The 17857-nt window shown below is 41.3% G+C and overlaps 1 protein-coding gene across 2 annotated transcripts in view; it reads left to right on the top strand.

The window, feature by feature from the left end:
* Positions 1-17857, top strand: part of HTR2C (5-hydroxytryptamine receptor 2C) — a 219405-nt gene that overhangs the window by 174596 nt on the left and 26952 nt on the right. For both annotated transcript variants that reach the window (XM_065846957.2, XM_065846959.2), the window contains exon 3: positions 107-749. In XM_065846957.2, coding sequence (XP_065703029.1) covers positions 365-749 — 385 coding nt within the window. In that variant the 5' untranslated portion in view covers positions 107-364. The remainder of the gene's footprint in view (positions 1-106; positions 750-17857) is intronic.

Raw genomic sequence — 17857 nt, forward strand, 5'->3', positions numbered from 1 at the left:
AGCCAGCAGGAAGGGAGACAGTAAGAATGTCATTTGTATGGGGATAAAGAAGGTGTCGTATATACTGTGATTTCAGTGAAGAATATACTTTTCCTTTCCTTTTCAGAATGGTGGACCTGGAAACCAGCTGGAGATTGCAAGGTCTCCTTTCGCTCAAGGTTGTTGGTCAGTGGTCAGCTTCCACCACACCCAAGGAAACTAGAAGAGCTTCACGTTAACTTCTGTAAGGTTTGTTTCGCTATGGAAGACCAAATTTTTTTCTGGCTCAGGTTTTGTGAAGTTCGGCATCTGCCTTGGACTCACAGTTTGGAAAAGGGATCATCTCTGAGGCACGGTTAAGAGACAGAAAAACCAGTCCTAGACAATGAGCACTTTAAGTGCCACTGGAATATTACTCAGCTTAACGACGGTGTCTGTTACGCTGGATTTTAGTTTGCATGGTGGTCTGATGGCTTGGTCCTTAAGCAGCAATTTGACTCTGAATCAGAGTTTGCCTACGTCTGATCCTCTTAATGCCTCTGAGAAGGGTGAAGTCTCTCGAATGTCCGTGAGGGAGAAGAACTGGCCAGCCCTCCTGATCTTGGTTGTCATCCTGCTGACCATTGGGGGGAACATATTGGTAATTATGGCTGTGTCCTTGGAGAAGAAGTTGCAGAATGCCACAAACTTCTTCCTGATGTCTTTGGCAGTGGCAGACATGCTGGTGGGTATCCTGGTCATGCCCGTGTCGCTCATTACAGTCCTGTACGGTAAGTGGCTTCCCTCCTTGTTTGACTATGTATGTTTTTGCAGGGAATTCCTCGAGGCTGCAGCGATCTGCTTTGCCCAGTTTTTCATGTGTTGGGAGCTTGGGGATTATCAGTGTGGACTTGGCCATGGGTCTGTGCTGAGTTCAACGCTCTGCTGGGTGAGGGCGATGTTTTGCTGGGAGCAGAGCTTCTTTGCATGCTGCCAGGAGCAACCCGTGAATGGTGTTGGCCTTGGGGTTATTTACTTATTTATTTATTTGTTTGTTTGTTTATTTATATATTACCACCCAGAGAAACTGCAACCATGAGTCAGTTTTTTGCCTTTTGATTGAACTGCCCCAAAATTGATAAGGATGTCAGAGCTTAGGGAAAAACTGAGGAATATGTTTGGGACTGATCCAGCTCTAAGCAAAGTCAGAATCAGTCCTTGAGCTCCCACTGATATCAGTGGGATTTTAGTAGAAATGTAGTTAAGAAAGGAGGTTTAGCACTAGTAGCTTGCCTATGCCTTTCAGGGGTCACTTTGCCTTGCTGTGCCTCAGCTTCCCTATCTCTAACCTGAGAAAATGTCATCTGTTTTAAAACTGAGATCTGCATGTTCAGGTGTCAGTATTTATTGCTCCTAAACCATATTAGGGTTGATGTGTTTGCACTGTAGTGGGGCATGACTCCTGCGCTCAAGTGTAGAATCGCTGTTAGCACTTCAAAGGAGTAAAATATCAAACACATCCAACTTTCTCATCTGTCTGAGACACCAAATACAGGTTTTTTTTTTTCAGCACGGTGCTAGGACTCACCATCCCTAGATATTACAAAGGAGTATTGCGTTCACATCTGTATCTCTGATCATCCTGTGTGTATACTCACGTATCAATATAATATGTGTGTGTTTGATAGATAACCATCATTTTGGAAGTCTGTTTTCCGAGTTTCTTTGAAGAGTATTTTAATATTGATATTTCTTGGAAACAAATAATGCTGTTTACTTAGAGATTTGATTAGAAATTGGTTTACTGTCCTATAAAGTAAAATGTGGGGTTATTTATGTGACTTCTTCCCTTGCCCAAATGATTAAGTCAGACAGAGATTCATTTCTAAAGCACATTGATCAAGCATACATAATTCTAAAGCTTATATGACTTGTCTACAGTGAGTTAAATCAATATGTGATTTAGGTACAGACCTAGCCATGGAGATCTTATGCATAAAGCTTTGTATTTTGGACTGTCAGAATAGTTTTGTCTCTAAATCTTCTGTGTATTACAACATGTGTATTTTATTTTTAGCATTTTTCTCTGGTTCCCTGGAGTTTGAAAGGGAGCATATAAATTCTGAATGATTTGATTGACCTGCACTTGAGTAAATTCTGGGTTACCCAGTGACTCTAAAAAGGTGAATTTATGGAAGTGATCTTCCTACATACATACTTTCTGAGTCTTTGGAATCTAATGGAAATGGATTTTCTGTTCTGTCTAGAAAATGATTACTTAAGGTCATTTAAAGGTGTAAACCATGCTACGTATTTAGAGGCACGTAAATATCATTGCTCTGAAGAGGAATTGTAATTATTCCTCTTTTCTACCAGAGAACCAGTATGAGCTGTTGATGGCCCCAGTACCTCTCCACAGGCAAAAGGCACTAAATAGAATTACTTTTTTTTTTTTTGGCAAACGTTATAATTTTAGAACAGGCATGGAAATCTTGTGGAAACGCCGTGAGAAATGAGAATAGCTGCTGTTATTTCAGGGGTGGTTGGAGCCATGCTGGGTGCTGGCACTGCTCCCTTGGGCCAGCTCGGTGGCTCTTGCTGGGCTGGACCAAACCAGGCATGTTGTCTTCAGACTTTGTGAGGGGAGGAGGAAAAGCTACATTTGGGGAAAACAGGCTCGGAGGAACGTGTGGACTGATTTGAATAGGACTCTTGTAAATTCACTTTTCTGTGTTATTTAAGCTACTAACTGTGGAAGGAAGCAACCAGGGCTCCAACAGCAAGTGGAGAAGGCTGCTAGTAGGAGTAGAGAAAGGCTGTCCCCTCTCCCAAGTGATTATTTGCTAATTCATACTGAGAATATACACTTGGTTTGATAGTCAGAAGCTAAAGGGCATGGGCTGACTGGATATGTCTGAGACAGGACCAAAGGAAAAAGACTGAGATTGTGTCAAGGGTGTTGGTCCTCTTCAAATCCACTGTAGCATGCAGATGCCCTTTTCTGGGCATCTAGAAAAATGATTTAGGATATAAAACTAGCATGGCACATCAACAACCTCAGCATTTGATGGTTCATGTAAATAAAACATCCATGCAAGAGCACAGAGAAAAAGCAGGTTAAACCTGTCACTCATCATTACATACAACTTCAACCAAATACAGCTACGTCTTTCTCAGATTCACACGTGCTGGAGTTATCAAGCTTTTTGGAGTCCTACACCTGTTTTAGCTTTGGCAGGGAGGGGAGGCAGGTATCTTGTATATTATACTCAGCTTGGTGGACCAGTTCTTACGGCAACATGAGGCAGCAGCTGTGGAAAGGCTCTTGGCAGAGTCACAACATTAACGAATGCTGATATAAGTGACAGCCTCCAGAGATCCATCACTTCTGCCCAAGACTGTTTTATCTGGTGTCATGAGTAACATCTCTGCACCATTGCACACACTGATTTTTGAGGACAAAATCTGGCCTCTTGTGCAACATGGGGTTTCTTGGTTTAGTTTTCTTTGAGTTATAGTTTTTGAAAAAATGGTATTTCTTACAGCAGCTTGCAAGCACTTTGGATGCCATAGTGGCCAGTAGGACCGTTGACTTTATCTTGTTTTCCAAGAGCTAGAGGTCAGGAAATCCAAACATACACAAGTGCTTTAGTAGGTTTTATATTCTATTTGACATGGTAGCACACAAATCAGTAATCAGTGATTAAGGGGGCAAATATTCACACATCACCAGGATTGCTCTGATAATAGTTGGGATTCATAGCCATGGACTGATCAAGAGAGAGGGTTAATTCTTGGAGACATAATTGTGAATGTTGAGTCATTTTTACTCTGTGTATTTCACCCTGGGCATTCTATATAGTCTACATATTATGACACTGTGTGGTTTCATAAACTGCCACATGTGGTAGAAAGAAATTTATGCAGCACATCTCTTCCAGATTTGTAGAAGTCACTTTTAATTTATGTAATCAGAAAGGAACCTTAAAAAATACATATAATAGATGAAAGAGTGATGAAGTAGTTTCCACATCAGCTCTCTCAGCCCCAATGATAAATTCTAGTTTGCAGAGTAGGTTTATTTCCTTTTTTACTTCTCAGCTAATGAGTTACATGAAGTAGATTTCACTTCAAGCATAACCAGAAGATTGAATAGACACCCTCCACAAAGACTTTGAGTTTTCAGTGGTTTTCTTTGCTTAATTAAAAGAAGGAAAAAACAAGCTGTCAGTTACTTCAAGAATCTTATTACAAAGGAAGGGATGTCAGGATGCATCATGCTAGATTCTTCACCAGTTACTCAGTGCTCTGACATATTTATCAATTAGTCTTTCTTAAATGTCTTGAATTAATCAATGAGTGCATTTGACAACTTAGAACATTTTCCATGGCATGCAGTTCCTAAAGAACTAAACAAATTAGTATGCTAATTATTAAGCATGTATTGGGGAGAGTAAATGAGAAATTAACACCATGTTTAATCTCAATGGAGAAACTTCTGATTAATTAAAAACACGAGTGTGGTAGGGCATAGGGTATTCTACTTGTAGTGAAACTTCTGACAACCCATGGAGATTGTCTCCTCACAGCGGAATATTTTAGGGACAAGCAGTGGTGGGTCTGCATCATGTTTAGTGTTTATGGGCAAGAGAGGGCTGCTCATTGTCTACTAGGAGTAGTGAGGGAATTGAAAGAGAATCTCATTGGCTTATCTGAGTAGAAATTACAGGAGGTAATTATTAAACTTTCTCCATTCTAATGAAACAGGCTCACAGCTGCCAACAAGTTGCCAGAGTGTGGCCAAAAGGGGGCCAGCACACTCATCTGTGGCTCCAGGTGCCCAGGTTTTTCTCTTCTCTTTCAGTTTCAAAACTCACTGTAATGCTGGCGGCTCAACACAGCTTTCAGCAAGGCTGGTATTAGATTCAATATCCATTTAGCCCCAACTGCTGGAGCAGCTTTGCATCCAGATTATTGTTATTATTGATAATTATCATCATTATTGGGTGGTGACAGAGATGTGCTGAGCACTTGCAACAGACTTTGCTGTTTATTCCCCCCATAGAGGGAAGGGGGGGAGCGGAAAGAGCTGTCAGTTGAACAGCCTGGTCTGCAGTCTTATTTCCCAAGACCCTGCTTTGCCTTTCTAGGGTGGTACTTGATATCAGCAGTGAACATCATGTAGAGAGACCTGATCAGGTGAGATGAGGACAAAGTGTTGTTGAATAAGTTCCTGGGTTCAGTCAATACCTGAAAGGTCAGACGGCAGGTGCATGGGGTGTTTGTAATGTGGATCTCCACAGCGGTGCCAGGGCATGCTGCACACCTTGATGATGCCAGGTATTTTCTGAAGCTGCAGTGAGAATGGACCATCTGCTCCATCCTTTTTTTTCCTTTTTATTTTTATTTTTATTTTTTTCTTTTTCTTTTTTTTTTTCTTTTTATTTTTTTTTTCCCTGCTGATTTCTAGTAATGGCACTTGAGGTACAGGTTGGTATTGACTGCCACCAACCAGCCAACCTGTGCCCAAATGCCATGTGGCAAGGATGCAAGGAGTTAAATACAATTGTTGTTTTGGCCTTTCATTCTGAAAAAAAAAAAAAAAAAAGAAGAAACAGATGAAACAAGAAATTATGTTTCTGATAGTGGATTTTCCTTATCTCTTTTAGAGTGTTCATGATTGTGAGTTAAATGACTGCAGTTGTGTGTATGTGTAAGTGACTGTGTCAGTATACCCAGATTAATTAACAGTCTTCCCCTTCTGACAAATTCCTGGCTTAGTCTTTAGCTAATAATTTTCTAATCTAGTCGTTGGCTTATGACTGACATAGTGAATTGGTTATTTCACCTTGCATAATTTTAACATAAGTTGTCCTTAAATTCCACCAATGGTCTGAAAAAATGGTAAACCCCAAATCTGTGAACTGACAATGGACATTTTGTCCTGATCCATCACACTGCTTTGGTGTTGTCGTCCCTGTGCCATATTAACCTGGGTGCCTCCCTGTGCCACAGCAGCATGGTCCCACTGCTTCTGCGCTGCTGGGTATGAATTTGCACACCTCAGGGAGGACTGAGGTGGGGGGTTCCTTTCTTCCCCCTTCTGGTTTAACTTCTGTGTTACTGCCAGTAGTGACCGTTACTCCATGCTCAGCTCTGCTAGTGATGGGAACAGCTGAAATTTTTTGGTGTTCTGGGATTTTGGGAGCCCTCCCAGCCTGGCTGATGGGCAGAGCTGGTGTCATGGCAGTGGAGAGCAGAAACACCATGTTGAGAAAATGAGTGAAAACAAGGACAGTATCACCAAAGCTTTGTCCCTAGAGAGCACTGGCAGCATCTCTGGCACAGTGGAAGGTTGAGGAGCTCTTTTAACATTAATATTTATCAGATTTAGCATTTGGACCCTCCTCAGGCTACCTAAATACTAATTGCTTCTCTCAGTACTGTAGTGAAGCTTTAAATATTTATATGATTGCTATTTAAGTATTAACATGATTACTGTCAGGAGAAAGGTGAAATCTCACTTTGTTAGAATATTGCCCTTACAAATGATGCCAAAGTTAAAACACCTTCACTTGAAAGGAGCCAGTACGGAGCAATATCCATTCCCGTACATGTGTTGCCCCTAATCAGTGAGCTGGGATGGTGCAGAGCGAAGGAACAGAGGGAAAACAAGTTTTTTATGGCTTATAGCCAGGATCTTTGGAGAACAGCTGAAAGTGAAGAGAAAGCAAAGCCAGAGACTGGCATAAGAACATCGAAGGCAAATGCCTGCAGCAAAGCCCTGGGGGTGAGGATAAAGCTATGGGCCCCCAGCCCAGCCAGGGTGTGAGCCAGTGCCAGCTGAGCCTCCCAGAGCCTTATAAACACCCACCTCTGCCTTGAGAAAATTGTATTTTGTCAGCTGTTCAGGTGCGTTTATAAGAAAATTCTTTTTAGGCATGTGGATGGGCTTTAGTCCCCTGATCTCTAGAAGTAAATGGCTTTGTTCTGAATACGCACATTGATGTTTTATGCAGGTGATGCTGAGAGAGCGGGATCTGCTTTATGTGGGACAAGGGTACTCTGAAGATGGTCCAGGAGCTGTGGGGATGGCTGTAGATGTGGGAGGAGGTGCTGGCAAGATGCACCTCCCTTCAGAAGAGACAACAGTGAGAGTGGAAATTATTTAAAATCTCTGAAAAAAGCCAAACTAAATAGTTACAGGTACCCTAAGCCTAGCACCAGGTGCAATGAAAAAAAAAAAAAGGAAATTGCAAAATATAAATGGTTGCTGGTACCTAAAATATAGGTTAATCTCTTATTAAATGGAAATCCCTGTAGAATGTCTCTGGAGTATAGCTGCCAGACCAAATCAGAATAGAGGTCCAACTAGACTAATATTTTGTCTCTGATGAGCCTGAGCAAAGCAATTAATTTTCCTGTGCCAGACTGTTACAGAAAAGCCTTCTCAAAGGAGATGTTTTACAGTATCACAGTATGTTTGGGATTGGAAGGGACCTCGAAAGATCATCTAGTCCAATCCCCCTGCTGGAGCGGGAACCTAGACTATTCCTCCTAGACTATATCGCCTGGTGTTTGACTTGTGCCCTCTATTACGAGAATTATATTCCCTGTTACCTGTGTGTCTCAAGGTTTTGTTTGGTACTTTGTGATATGATATTCAGGTTCCTAGAAATGGTCAATCATTTAAAAACTCCTGCCAAGTCATGGCCTTAGCTGCATCTTGACTAAACCAAATTCCAGGTGGCAGCTGCACTATTTTCCGAAATTATTTTTTATGCACGTTAATTTTAAGTGCATGACCTTTCTGTTTGCACTGAGTAACCACTACTATTTATTCTTCTGCTAGAATGTGGGTGAATGGAAACATTGAGGCTGCTTGCACTATCTACTATGCCACAATCTCAGAGATGTTTCTTTCTTTCTCTTCGATGACACCTTGCACCTGGGATGTGTGCAATGTAACTTATATCCAACAGCATAAATTAGTTTGTTGTCTTTTGCCATCAGTGAAACCCATTGGCTGCCATGCTATGTGTTCATCCAGCAGCATTTATTCCCTTTTGAAGTCCGCACAGCTTTCTTGTAACCTCAACTAACCTAAATAACTCTGTGAAACCTAACACCACCCTACCTCATTGTTCACCCTCTTCCCAGTTTATTAAATACATAGAAAACTTTATTTCAGATATTGAGTGTCCTGCTACTGAGTCTTCTCCACATGAACCACTGCCTGTTTACCTAATGTGACAAATGGGATTAAGTTGTGGCACAACTGTGTTGCTGTTGGGAAAGGAAGCTCTGTACTGTCTGCCCTGAATCCATGTAAAAGCTTCTCTTCTACTACCCGGGGTTTAAATTGTGCTTAGAGTGAGGAGGAGGGGCAGAATGCCAAGTAGCCTCTTGGATACTCTCTGTATCCTGTTGAATGCAGGACCCCGTTTTAAAATATTTCAAGACAGCTAAATATTAACTTGCAGGAATCTCCACAGCCTCTGAAAATATTGCACCCTATGATGACACCCTACTTGGTCATGTTTGGAAATTCTTTTAGAACCTACACAGCTTTAGCCAGTGTTGGTGGAGAACTGATGGCTTCTGGTCAAGTGAGAGGCAAAGGGTGAAGATCTGAAATCAGCACTAGAGAGGGTGACTGCTGGCAAGAAGAGGGAGTGAGGCTATGTGCCCTTTCTCAGCAGTGATTAAATTTGGTCACTTGTATTAGCATCAACCTCTTTGAGTAGAAACCTTTAGCTATGAATTATATTGAAAGCCGGCTTTGCTCCATCCACATAAATTTCTGTTTAGTTTCACTTTTGATCTCATCTGAGATTACCCATACCTCGTGTTTTTGGTTTTTATGTTGTTTTTAATGTCAGGCCTTGCACACTGAAGACTGTAAACCAAATCAGTTGGGAAAGTCTCATCATCTGAGCAGTGCAAAGCACTTTGAAATAAAGACCATGGTGCTCTGTGGTACTTCAGAGTCATCTTTTTGCTAGACTTATTAAGGCAGAATTGTTTTTAAAAATTGTCATGAGAATTTAACTTATTCTAGCCTTTTGTTATTCTTTCTCATTATTTTGACATGTATTTTTATTGATGTCTTGTCTGAAAATCTTATCAAGGTTTTTGTATTCTTTTGTTATAAGACATGAGAAATCAAATTTGATATTTGCAGAATGGCACCAATGTGAGCTGGATACAGTCATTTGGACTTTTTTTTTTTGTCTAATTGATGAAATTCCACTTGTTCATCCAAGGAGCCACCCCATCTCCAGGACAGGCAGGTTGTGCATGACTATGGTTCAGTATTCTCCATTGAGATAAATACTTTATCGCAAATTAGCGTGAATGCTATATGTATCTTTTTGTGTCTTTCATTTTCACAATAAATCTTATAGAAAAAACTGCTGGACACTCTTCTGGAAGGCATGTTGCAGTCTTGCAGTAGCTAGGCAAAATAATTTTTAAATTATTATTATTTAAAAAAAAAAAAAAATGTTTAACCCTTGCTGAAGATGAGTTTGACGTATTTGATTTTCTTTGTTGTCTTCCTTGCCAAAAGGTCATGTAACAATACAAAGACCATTAAGAATATTGGGTGGACCAGGAATGTGAAAGAAGCACAACTGATGTCAAACTATGGATGCAGTTAAGTGACAAAAGGTGTTTATGTGGGCACAGCTTTCCCCAACAGAGAGACACAGGGCTGAAACTTGTTTTCATTTTCAAGAAACAACCTGCTGCCCCTAATATCAATACTGGTTGTTCTCATTGTCTGGGAATGCTGATTTGACTGAAGTGGTTTCTTTATACATTCCTTCCTAAGCCCCCTAGAAATTTAAGTCCTTATTAACCTTGAGCAAGGGAATGAGCAGTCCATAAAACAGAGAAGGGTTTTTTCCACCTCTTCCATGATGCGCTGCTGCCATGCTATGTCTTGCAAGACACAGCACTGATGGTGAGGTGCTGGTCTAGGAAGGAGACAGTGAAAAGTTTCCTGGACAAGCTTCTATCTTGACTTGCTTTCTGCTGAGTTTCTGCTTTTGAGACAATGCATGGAGCTCAGCTTCAAGGCTTGCAAGCAAGAGAACAATCCATAAATAAATCTTATAAATTCAAGGAAGCAAGCTGGGGAAGGCTGTGCTGCCTACAGAAAGACTGTTGTCAATTAGGAGGTTTATTTTAATTTTGTTAAAGCATTACTTTGAGTTGGATCTAACTTCTGAACGGGGTCTCAACCTAAAGGTGGGTAGAGCAAGAAGTGCTACAGAGTGCACTTAGCACCTACGGAGAGTAGTTTTGCATCACTTCTAACATCTGCAGGACCTGTCTGTCTTCTAGTAGATAAAATTGTAAGTGTTCAGTGTTTGACCTGCCATAATTTGTTTAGGCAGATGGTAACGTCCTTTATCAGTAACTGAGCTATTTTTTTCCGTGTATGCTGCAGCTGCATGGGCAGATTTAGAAAGCTTGTCACTTTTAATATAAGAGGAACTAGCCCCATAAAAATTCAGATTTTAGTAAAACCTTGGCTTGCATTGTAAATTCCTCCTAAAAAATTCCGTGAGACGCACTGTAAATCTTCTATATGGAAGTTCTTTTCTCTCCCTCAGGACAAATCTGTCCCTTCTTCAGCAGGTCTCTACAGCAACAGCAGCTGGTAAATTTGCAGCATTATCATAGGAAGGGGGATGTGACAGCCAGGAACATATTTCAGAATATTGAGAGGGAGAGGAGCAGGCAGGGCTTTCTGGTAGTGCACCCCAGATATTCTCTGAATTATATTCTTGGAGATCTTGCGCCTCGCAAGAAAAGATCACAGGCAGCTCCTTGTGTCAGCGATTCCCTTTGTGTTTAGCAAGTCAGTTTGAGTTTTTCCTCCAACCCGTGTGAGAGTTCACAGCCACACCAAACCCCCATCCAAACCATGGTCTTTACCATGGGAGAAGTGTAGGGGCCAAAGTCAGAACAATACTGTGGGGCAACAACATACAGCTGCAACCATCTGTAACTATCACCCAGCCTCCCTGATGTTTTGATGTCCATCTCAACTGCACTGTCATCTGCTACCTGATGGAGGTAGGACAAGTGAACTGGGTGTTAACAACTGGCTATCACAAATGCACAAGTGTCCCTCCTGTGCTCGACAAGGTTCCACTGACTTCAGTTACTGCTTTGCACTTTCCTTCTGAAAATGAATGCCGTTATTCTTTGTTACACACTCTGGAAGAGAATGATTTGCTCAGTGAAGGTCCCTCTCTCCTGTAGCTGCTCTGCTATAGCTCCTGGGAGCCTGGACTCCATAGTGCTACACACCACTTGATACCTTGTGTTGCAGAAAAGTGAGGAGGAAAGACCTCTCCAGCCACTGCTCTTGAGACCCATAGCACCCTGAGCGAGTGTACCATGGTAAATAAAACTCCTCCGAATGCTTCTGTCTAATTACATTTTTTATTAAAATATGTGTTGCCAAAACTGAAAACTGTATGGTAGTTTACCCATGTCTGCAGCACTTCTCCTGGGAAGCTGAAAGAGGAATGGGTTTATTCTTGTTGTTGGTGAAGTATTTTTGCAGCATGTGGGAGTCCAAGTCCCCATTCTGCCAGTTTCATGATGATCTGTTGCGAAGAATTAAAAATTTACCCAGTAACATAATAATCACTAGGGCATATTGAACTATATTTCAAGCTGTAAAGTAGAACTTGTGTCTTGAAAACGTGTATTTTTTTAACATAACTCTATTGCTGAAAATATTTTCAAAAGTTCTGGTTTTTATTCAAATCCTGAATGAAAACACTTCCAACCCTGTAACACTGCTTGAAAACCCTAATACTGTCCTTCAGCATGCTCAAACAGCAAGAGCCACTCCAGCGCCATGAAGCTGTGAGGTCCAGTCTGTGATTTGCAGGCATCTGCTGTGAAGTGGGAAGCTCCCTGGAGCCTGTGGGACACAGCAGCTGCTTTCTGTGGTCAGCAAACACCTTTCTCCAAGGAAGGAGCTCAGCACGTCCATCTCTCACAGCGATGGAGACAGTTCTGCCTTAACTCCTGGGATGCAGCAGCTGTTCCCCACAAGCTTCTTGCCCATCACCTCAGCATTCCTTGGGTTCACTTGCATGTGGCAAGTCTTTTTTTCCAGGAGGAGAGCAGAGGACCCCTTGCCTTAGGTATCTAATCTTGCTTCCTGTACTGCTGAGCACTGGATGATGTAGCAAAGGGTTTGCTGTTGCAAAAAGGATTTTCCCCAGAGTAAACCAACACCAGCCTTAAGAGAGAGTTTGAATGGCACCTTTCTTACCTGCTGTGAACAGGGCCTGACAGTTTTGTGCCAGGTCTTTATGACTCATTTGAGCTCAACTATAAGCCACATTGTGGAGCATCAGTTTATGGGACTCCGAAGACCAACTTCTGCTGTCAGATACAGAGGCAGAACTATTACTATTTAATTTTTTACCACCTGCCTCTTTCTTGTTATTTCTTTATTCTGTGCTGCCTGTATATCACCTAACCCCAGCTCCACGCTACTTCTTAGTGTAGGCAGAGGTATTCTTTATTACCCCACCGTGTTCTTTTCCATTGACAAGAAGATCCTGTCCATCTGCCAGCTTTAGGAGAAAACACAAGTTTTGCATGCTTTTTTGTTCCTCCTAACCTCTTGATTTTAAGCAACCAGCTCCTTTGCCTGCTGTAGGTTAATGGAGCCTTTAGCCTGTGGTTTGCTGGAGGTGATGTTGCTGCACATTGGAGCTCAGGCTGTTCAGTCCAGCACAGATGAACACAGCACAAAAACTTCCAACAGCTTCAGTTTCTGGTAGCTTACATCATGTAGGCTGGCCATGGAGAAGTTTGCATGGCTGCTTTCTGTTAGCTGCTAGGGCATTTATTGATTGTGCACCCTCTGAATCAGCTTGTGTTAGACTTAATTAAATAACACTCCTCCAGAGAGGTCAAGGGGATCACTGAGCCCTGAGTATGTGCTCAAGAGCAGGGTGCACATCAGCGAGGTATGGGCTGTGCCAGCATGCCAGCCTGGCAGTGATAGATGTCAGGTGGGAGCAAGCCCCATGTGCTCCATTCAATAGTCTTGGCACATTACTGCACTGCCAGGCTGAGAGCTAATCCTGGCCTTTTTCAGGAAAATGTGCTTGTAGCCCTGATTTTCACAGGTTGTGCGGGATGCTGCAGAGACTTCTCGTTTGTCCGGTGGGTTTGACAGGTCTTTCTGTGGACAGAGCCTCTTGCAGAAAGGCCTGAACAAAATCACTTGTGCTAAACTGGAAAACACTTCATGAAAGCATGAATCCATATTTCTGAAATTACAGATGACCTGTCAACTGGAAAGAGAAGTCAATTTTTTGTTTGTTTTCCTAAATGTAGGAAAATGAAAAACAGGAATGCTAAAGCACAGCCGAGATTTTATTTTCTAAATGTGTTGCTGCCTCCTTCCCTTTGATCAGCGGCAGCAGGCTGCAGGTGGGTAACATCATGTGGGGGGTTTTTTGTTTGCTTGTTTTTTCCCCCTGTGCTTAAAAGGTGGACCTAAGGAATGCACCAGGGGAGATACTGACCATGCTAAAGCCAGTAGAAACATTGGCAGCAAGTTCAGAGACATTCGGGCTTTTGCCAGAGCATTTCTGTGCTTCTTCCAGCCTTCTTTTCACTCCTCCTGCCTGCTCATGACTGTAGCTTCTGGCATGACTGTGGCAGTATCCTTCATCTAGAAGGAGCAACATGATCCAAAAAGAAAAATTAAATCACAAAGAGAGATTCCAAGGAGAGTTTCCTGATCCCACAGGAATACTGGAGTGACAAGGACTTTTTGACTTGTAGTGTCCTGTTGCTTGCTAACAAGTAATAGCAAGACACTGAGCTACTGCAGTCATATCTTACATCTTCCAGAGCCTGTTTCCTTCCAGCTCTGCCTGCTGGTTGGGTGCTGAAGCCAGGATCTGTATGTGTCAGTGTGCAACAACAGCAATGACAAATCTCTGAGCACCTTATTACAAAATCAAAAATTCATCTCTTTGCCAGCCTTAGCTTTCTTGCAAGAAGCTGTTTTTAAATAGAAAATCCTAACGCTGCAGTGTGAAGAAAGCAGAGCCTCCATGTACCTTTGTACTTTGTAAGAAGTGAATGTGCTTTGCAACTTTACTTCTGAAGTCAGTAAACTGGGCTGCTCCCCTTTGCAGTTTTATCCAGGGGAACCTGTTATCATTATTTCCTCTCTCGCAGCTCCATTAGGACACAAGAAGTCATCACTAGGTGAGTTAGGCACATGATCTCTAAACCATGTAAGGCTGTGGTCTGAAATAAAGCCAGAAGCTAATTGATAACAAGAGTGGGCTGCAGAGCAGATTTCTGTAACAAAGCCTCAGTGGACACTTGCTCAGTGGGGGCAGGTTTTTTTGCATCACTTGTAGCTTCACAGCTCAGCTTGAGACATGGTCTCACCTGAGAACACACCATGAAAGCAATCCTAGGTAAACACTAACTGTAAAACATGACCCAGGCATCTCAGTGAGGATGTTTCTTTGGATACAGCCTCTACACATGGCAGAAAAGACTGGCAGTGTCCACCTTTGTCCTCTGCCCAAGTTCCTGAGAAGTAAAAAGAAATGTTAAAAAACTCTAGATTATTTCAGTGGATTAACTGTTTCATTAGTCGAACATATGGCCTACAAGTTTTCTAATTTACCCACAGTGTGTATGCTGTATCCAATCAGGGAGCTATTTTTCATATTTTAGACACTAAATTAGACAGGCATGTCTTGCCTGTCCGGTGTCATTGAGAATTGCCCATCCAAACTAAACCTTTTATTTTCAAGTATGATTCAGACTGATTTTGAATGGCACACATTTAAATGCCGTTATTTAATGCAAATAAATGTTTAGATCAAATTATATTTTTATCTCATCCTTTTGCTAAAAATCTTTGCAAGATGCAATGGGTTTTAAAATTCACAGGAGTCTAAAGCCTCAGAAATCTGGAGTGTGTATAGCTACATTTGTGTTTTACAGTACTGTTGTCAATTTAAATACAGCAGCAGTTTTAATGCTGTCAGTTCAATCTTCTCATGTCAAATTTCCTTCTAGATCAGTGAAAGTAAATGTGCTTTAAAATGCATGAATCTTTGTTTACTTTTTTATGACAGTAGCTTGCTAGATCCAGTAGGAGCTTTGTGTGTTGCCTCATTGTAATTAACTGTTATGAGTTTAGTTGAAAAGAAATATAAACTCACATAGTTTGTAACAAACCAGGAATTAATACAAGATAATGAGAAAAGCAGAATTGTTATAAATAAAAACCCTATGAGGATAAACTGTTCCATAGATAAATTTGCTGGTTTATGAAGGTGTCAGGCAGATCACCAAGATAACAAGTGAAATGAAGACAGCTAATGTATTCCCCACAGACAGTTTTAGTTTCATCTGAAAGGAAGAACATCATCACCTCTGGGTGCTGGGGCCATGTGAGACACAGCCAGCCAGAGTCTCCCTTAGGTATGTTTAATCCCCTATTCTTAACCTCTAATTTTTAAAATAAAAAGAAAAGATTTAACCAAAATTTCAGCCATTTAACCAAGATTGGGTTTATTTTAGTCTGTGTCATTGTACATATGTATTTACCTGTGGTATTTCTTACAGGGACTTTATCTCAGATACGGATGCTAGTCCCAACCCCTTTGCAAAACTTGTCTGATTTCGGCTTCAGCTGTAGCTTGGGCCTCCCTCAGTCTCACAGTCCATTTGGCACCTGGAGAAAGACCCAGTTAAAATGTGCACTGGCTCTCCAACCACACCACAAAGCCTGGTGCTCAAGCAGCATCTGCTTGGTGACCAGGGGAGCTGTCTGTGAGCTGACATTTGCTTTTATTGGGTTCTGTAAACAGTATGATTTTTAATATTTTTTTTTTTTTAAAGAAAATGAACTAGAGAAAAAAAGAGAAAGATGAATAGTAAATTCCAGAGAATAGCAGAGCAGAAAGGATAACAATTCCTCTTAATTTTCACCAAACATTAAATTAATTTAGGAAAGCAGGAAATAAAATATTATTTTAGAAGCATCATATGTGTGACCTGGAGTTAAAAACACAAATGTGACCACAGCAGCCTGATCTGAGCTGTGACAGAGGAATACACCTCAATGGCTTCATCCATTCTGTCCATCCCAAATGCCCTGTACCGGTTATTACTTTCACTTCTCTTTTCTCTTACCCGTAAAAGCTCTTGCTTCCCCTCCTAGAAGGTGCCTGAAGCTAAATCTAGCAATGCTTTCCTGCACCACATATCTAGGACATATTATCTTACGCTGAGAACTTGCTACCTCTTCTCACTCACCCCAGCAGAGTGAAACTGGGATGAGAAACTAGTTAGTAGCATGTGTTTCTCAGCACTTGCCAATGAGCAGTTATCACTTCCAGGAACAGCCCTACTTGCAGTCTGTTGTAGAGATTAACATATGGCTCATTTTCCTGCGCTGGCTGTAGCTGCAGACATTGGAGAACGTAAGGGGAAATGCAGATGGACTCCAAGGATGGTCAGGTGTAATTCTGTACTCTGGATGTGTAATTGAAAAACTCTCATGCTTGTTCTATTTGGAAATTATGCCCTGCATTCACTTGGGAGGTCTGTTGCTGCATGCAGATGGATGCTTCGTGTCAACGTTTTGCTGTGTGGTATATTTGTGTACATCCTATCTCATTTGTTGCTTTTATTGTGTTATTGGCAGAATGTTGTGACAATAAGAATGATTTCATTGTAGTGTACGGTAACCTTAATATTCTTTATATTATTAACGCAACAACATCAGAATTTATTGCCCAAGTGCTCAACCTGAGTGATCATGAGATGCCAAGACTTCGAGGAGTAGACTACTGCATTTTTTGAAGAGGTGCATATAATGGGTCAACTCAGCCTTTGAGCTGAAAAGTGTGGAAAAATCACTGCCATTATGTAGGCCAATGTAGAGAGCTGCTCTACACAAGACAGAAAGACAGAGAAACAAGTGGAATCTCTGAAAAGCACTTTGATATGTTATAAGACAAATATACCAATGTGTAATACATCAGTTTAAATTATAAATGTTGCCAGGATTGGGTCAATTAACTCATAATTAACTCAAATTTTTCTTCTACTTCCTTTCACATCTGTCTGTTGAATTGATGTCATTAAATTCTACTCAGCAAATTATGATTTTAACATTTCTCCAATTCACATGATATATCCCTTGAAATTCTGTTTCTGGAGCTGTCTAATACTCACTAAAATATGTGCAAATACCCTTGTAGGTTAGTTCACTTCCCTGAGACCCAATGGTAAGAGTAGCACTTCATGTTTTATCAGCACATGCTGGGAAAGAGGCTCTGATGTGATTCATCTGCTTGCGTGGTAATTAAATGGAAATTACATTGATGTAAGAGGGGCCACATGCCAATTGCTCTGGCTTGCACTTATTTGCACACTGCCTCATTGACGCAGTACAACCCTTTTCTGAATGGGCAACTCACAAGAGAAACGTAACGCATCCTCACTAGCTTTTCTGCCAAAATTGTCATTGAAGATGCTAATGAGATTAGTGGAAGTTGTGCACAAGCCTGTCATAGAGTCTAGGCTATGATTACCAATATGTGCTATATCAACATTTTGGATTCATACATTAATTTCAAATATATATTCTGTATTTTCTGATTGTAATAAGTCTTGTTAGAAAACTTTACTCTTCCTGCAGGAACTCTGATAAGTATGGTGACAGCAGTGGGTTTAGTGAGTGAATCTCTCCTCCAAGATTCTGTCTCGGTTCCTAAATGAGAAAGGTTCAGGACTACAAAGTTCAATGAGTAAGGCAGAGATATGAAATATCTAGTTCCTCTATCAACTCTTAGGTATAAGA

The sequence above is a fragment of the Patagioenas fasciata genome, chromosome 11 (genome assembly GCF_037038585.1).
Source record: "Patagioenas fasciata isolate bPatFas1 chromosome 11, bPatFas1.hap1, whole genome shotgun sequence".
Taxonomy (NCBI): Eukaryota; Metazoa; Chordata; class Aves; order Columbiformes; family Columbidae; genus Patagioenas; species Patagioenas fasciata.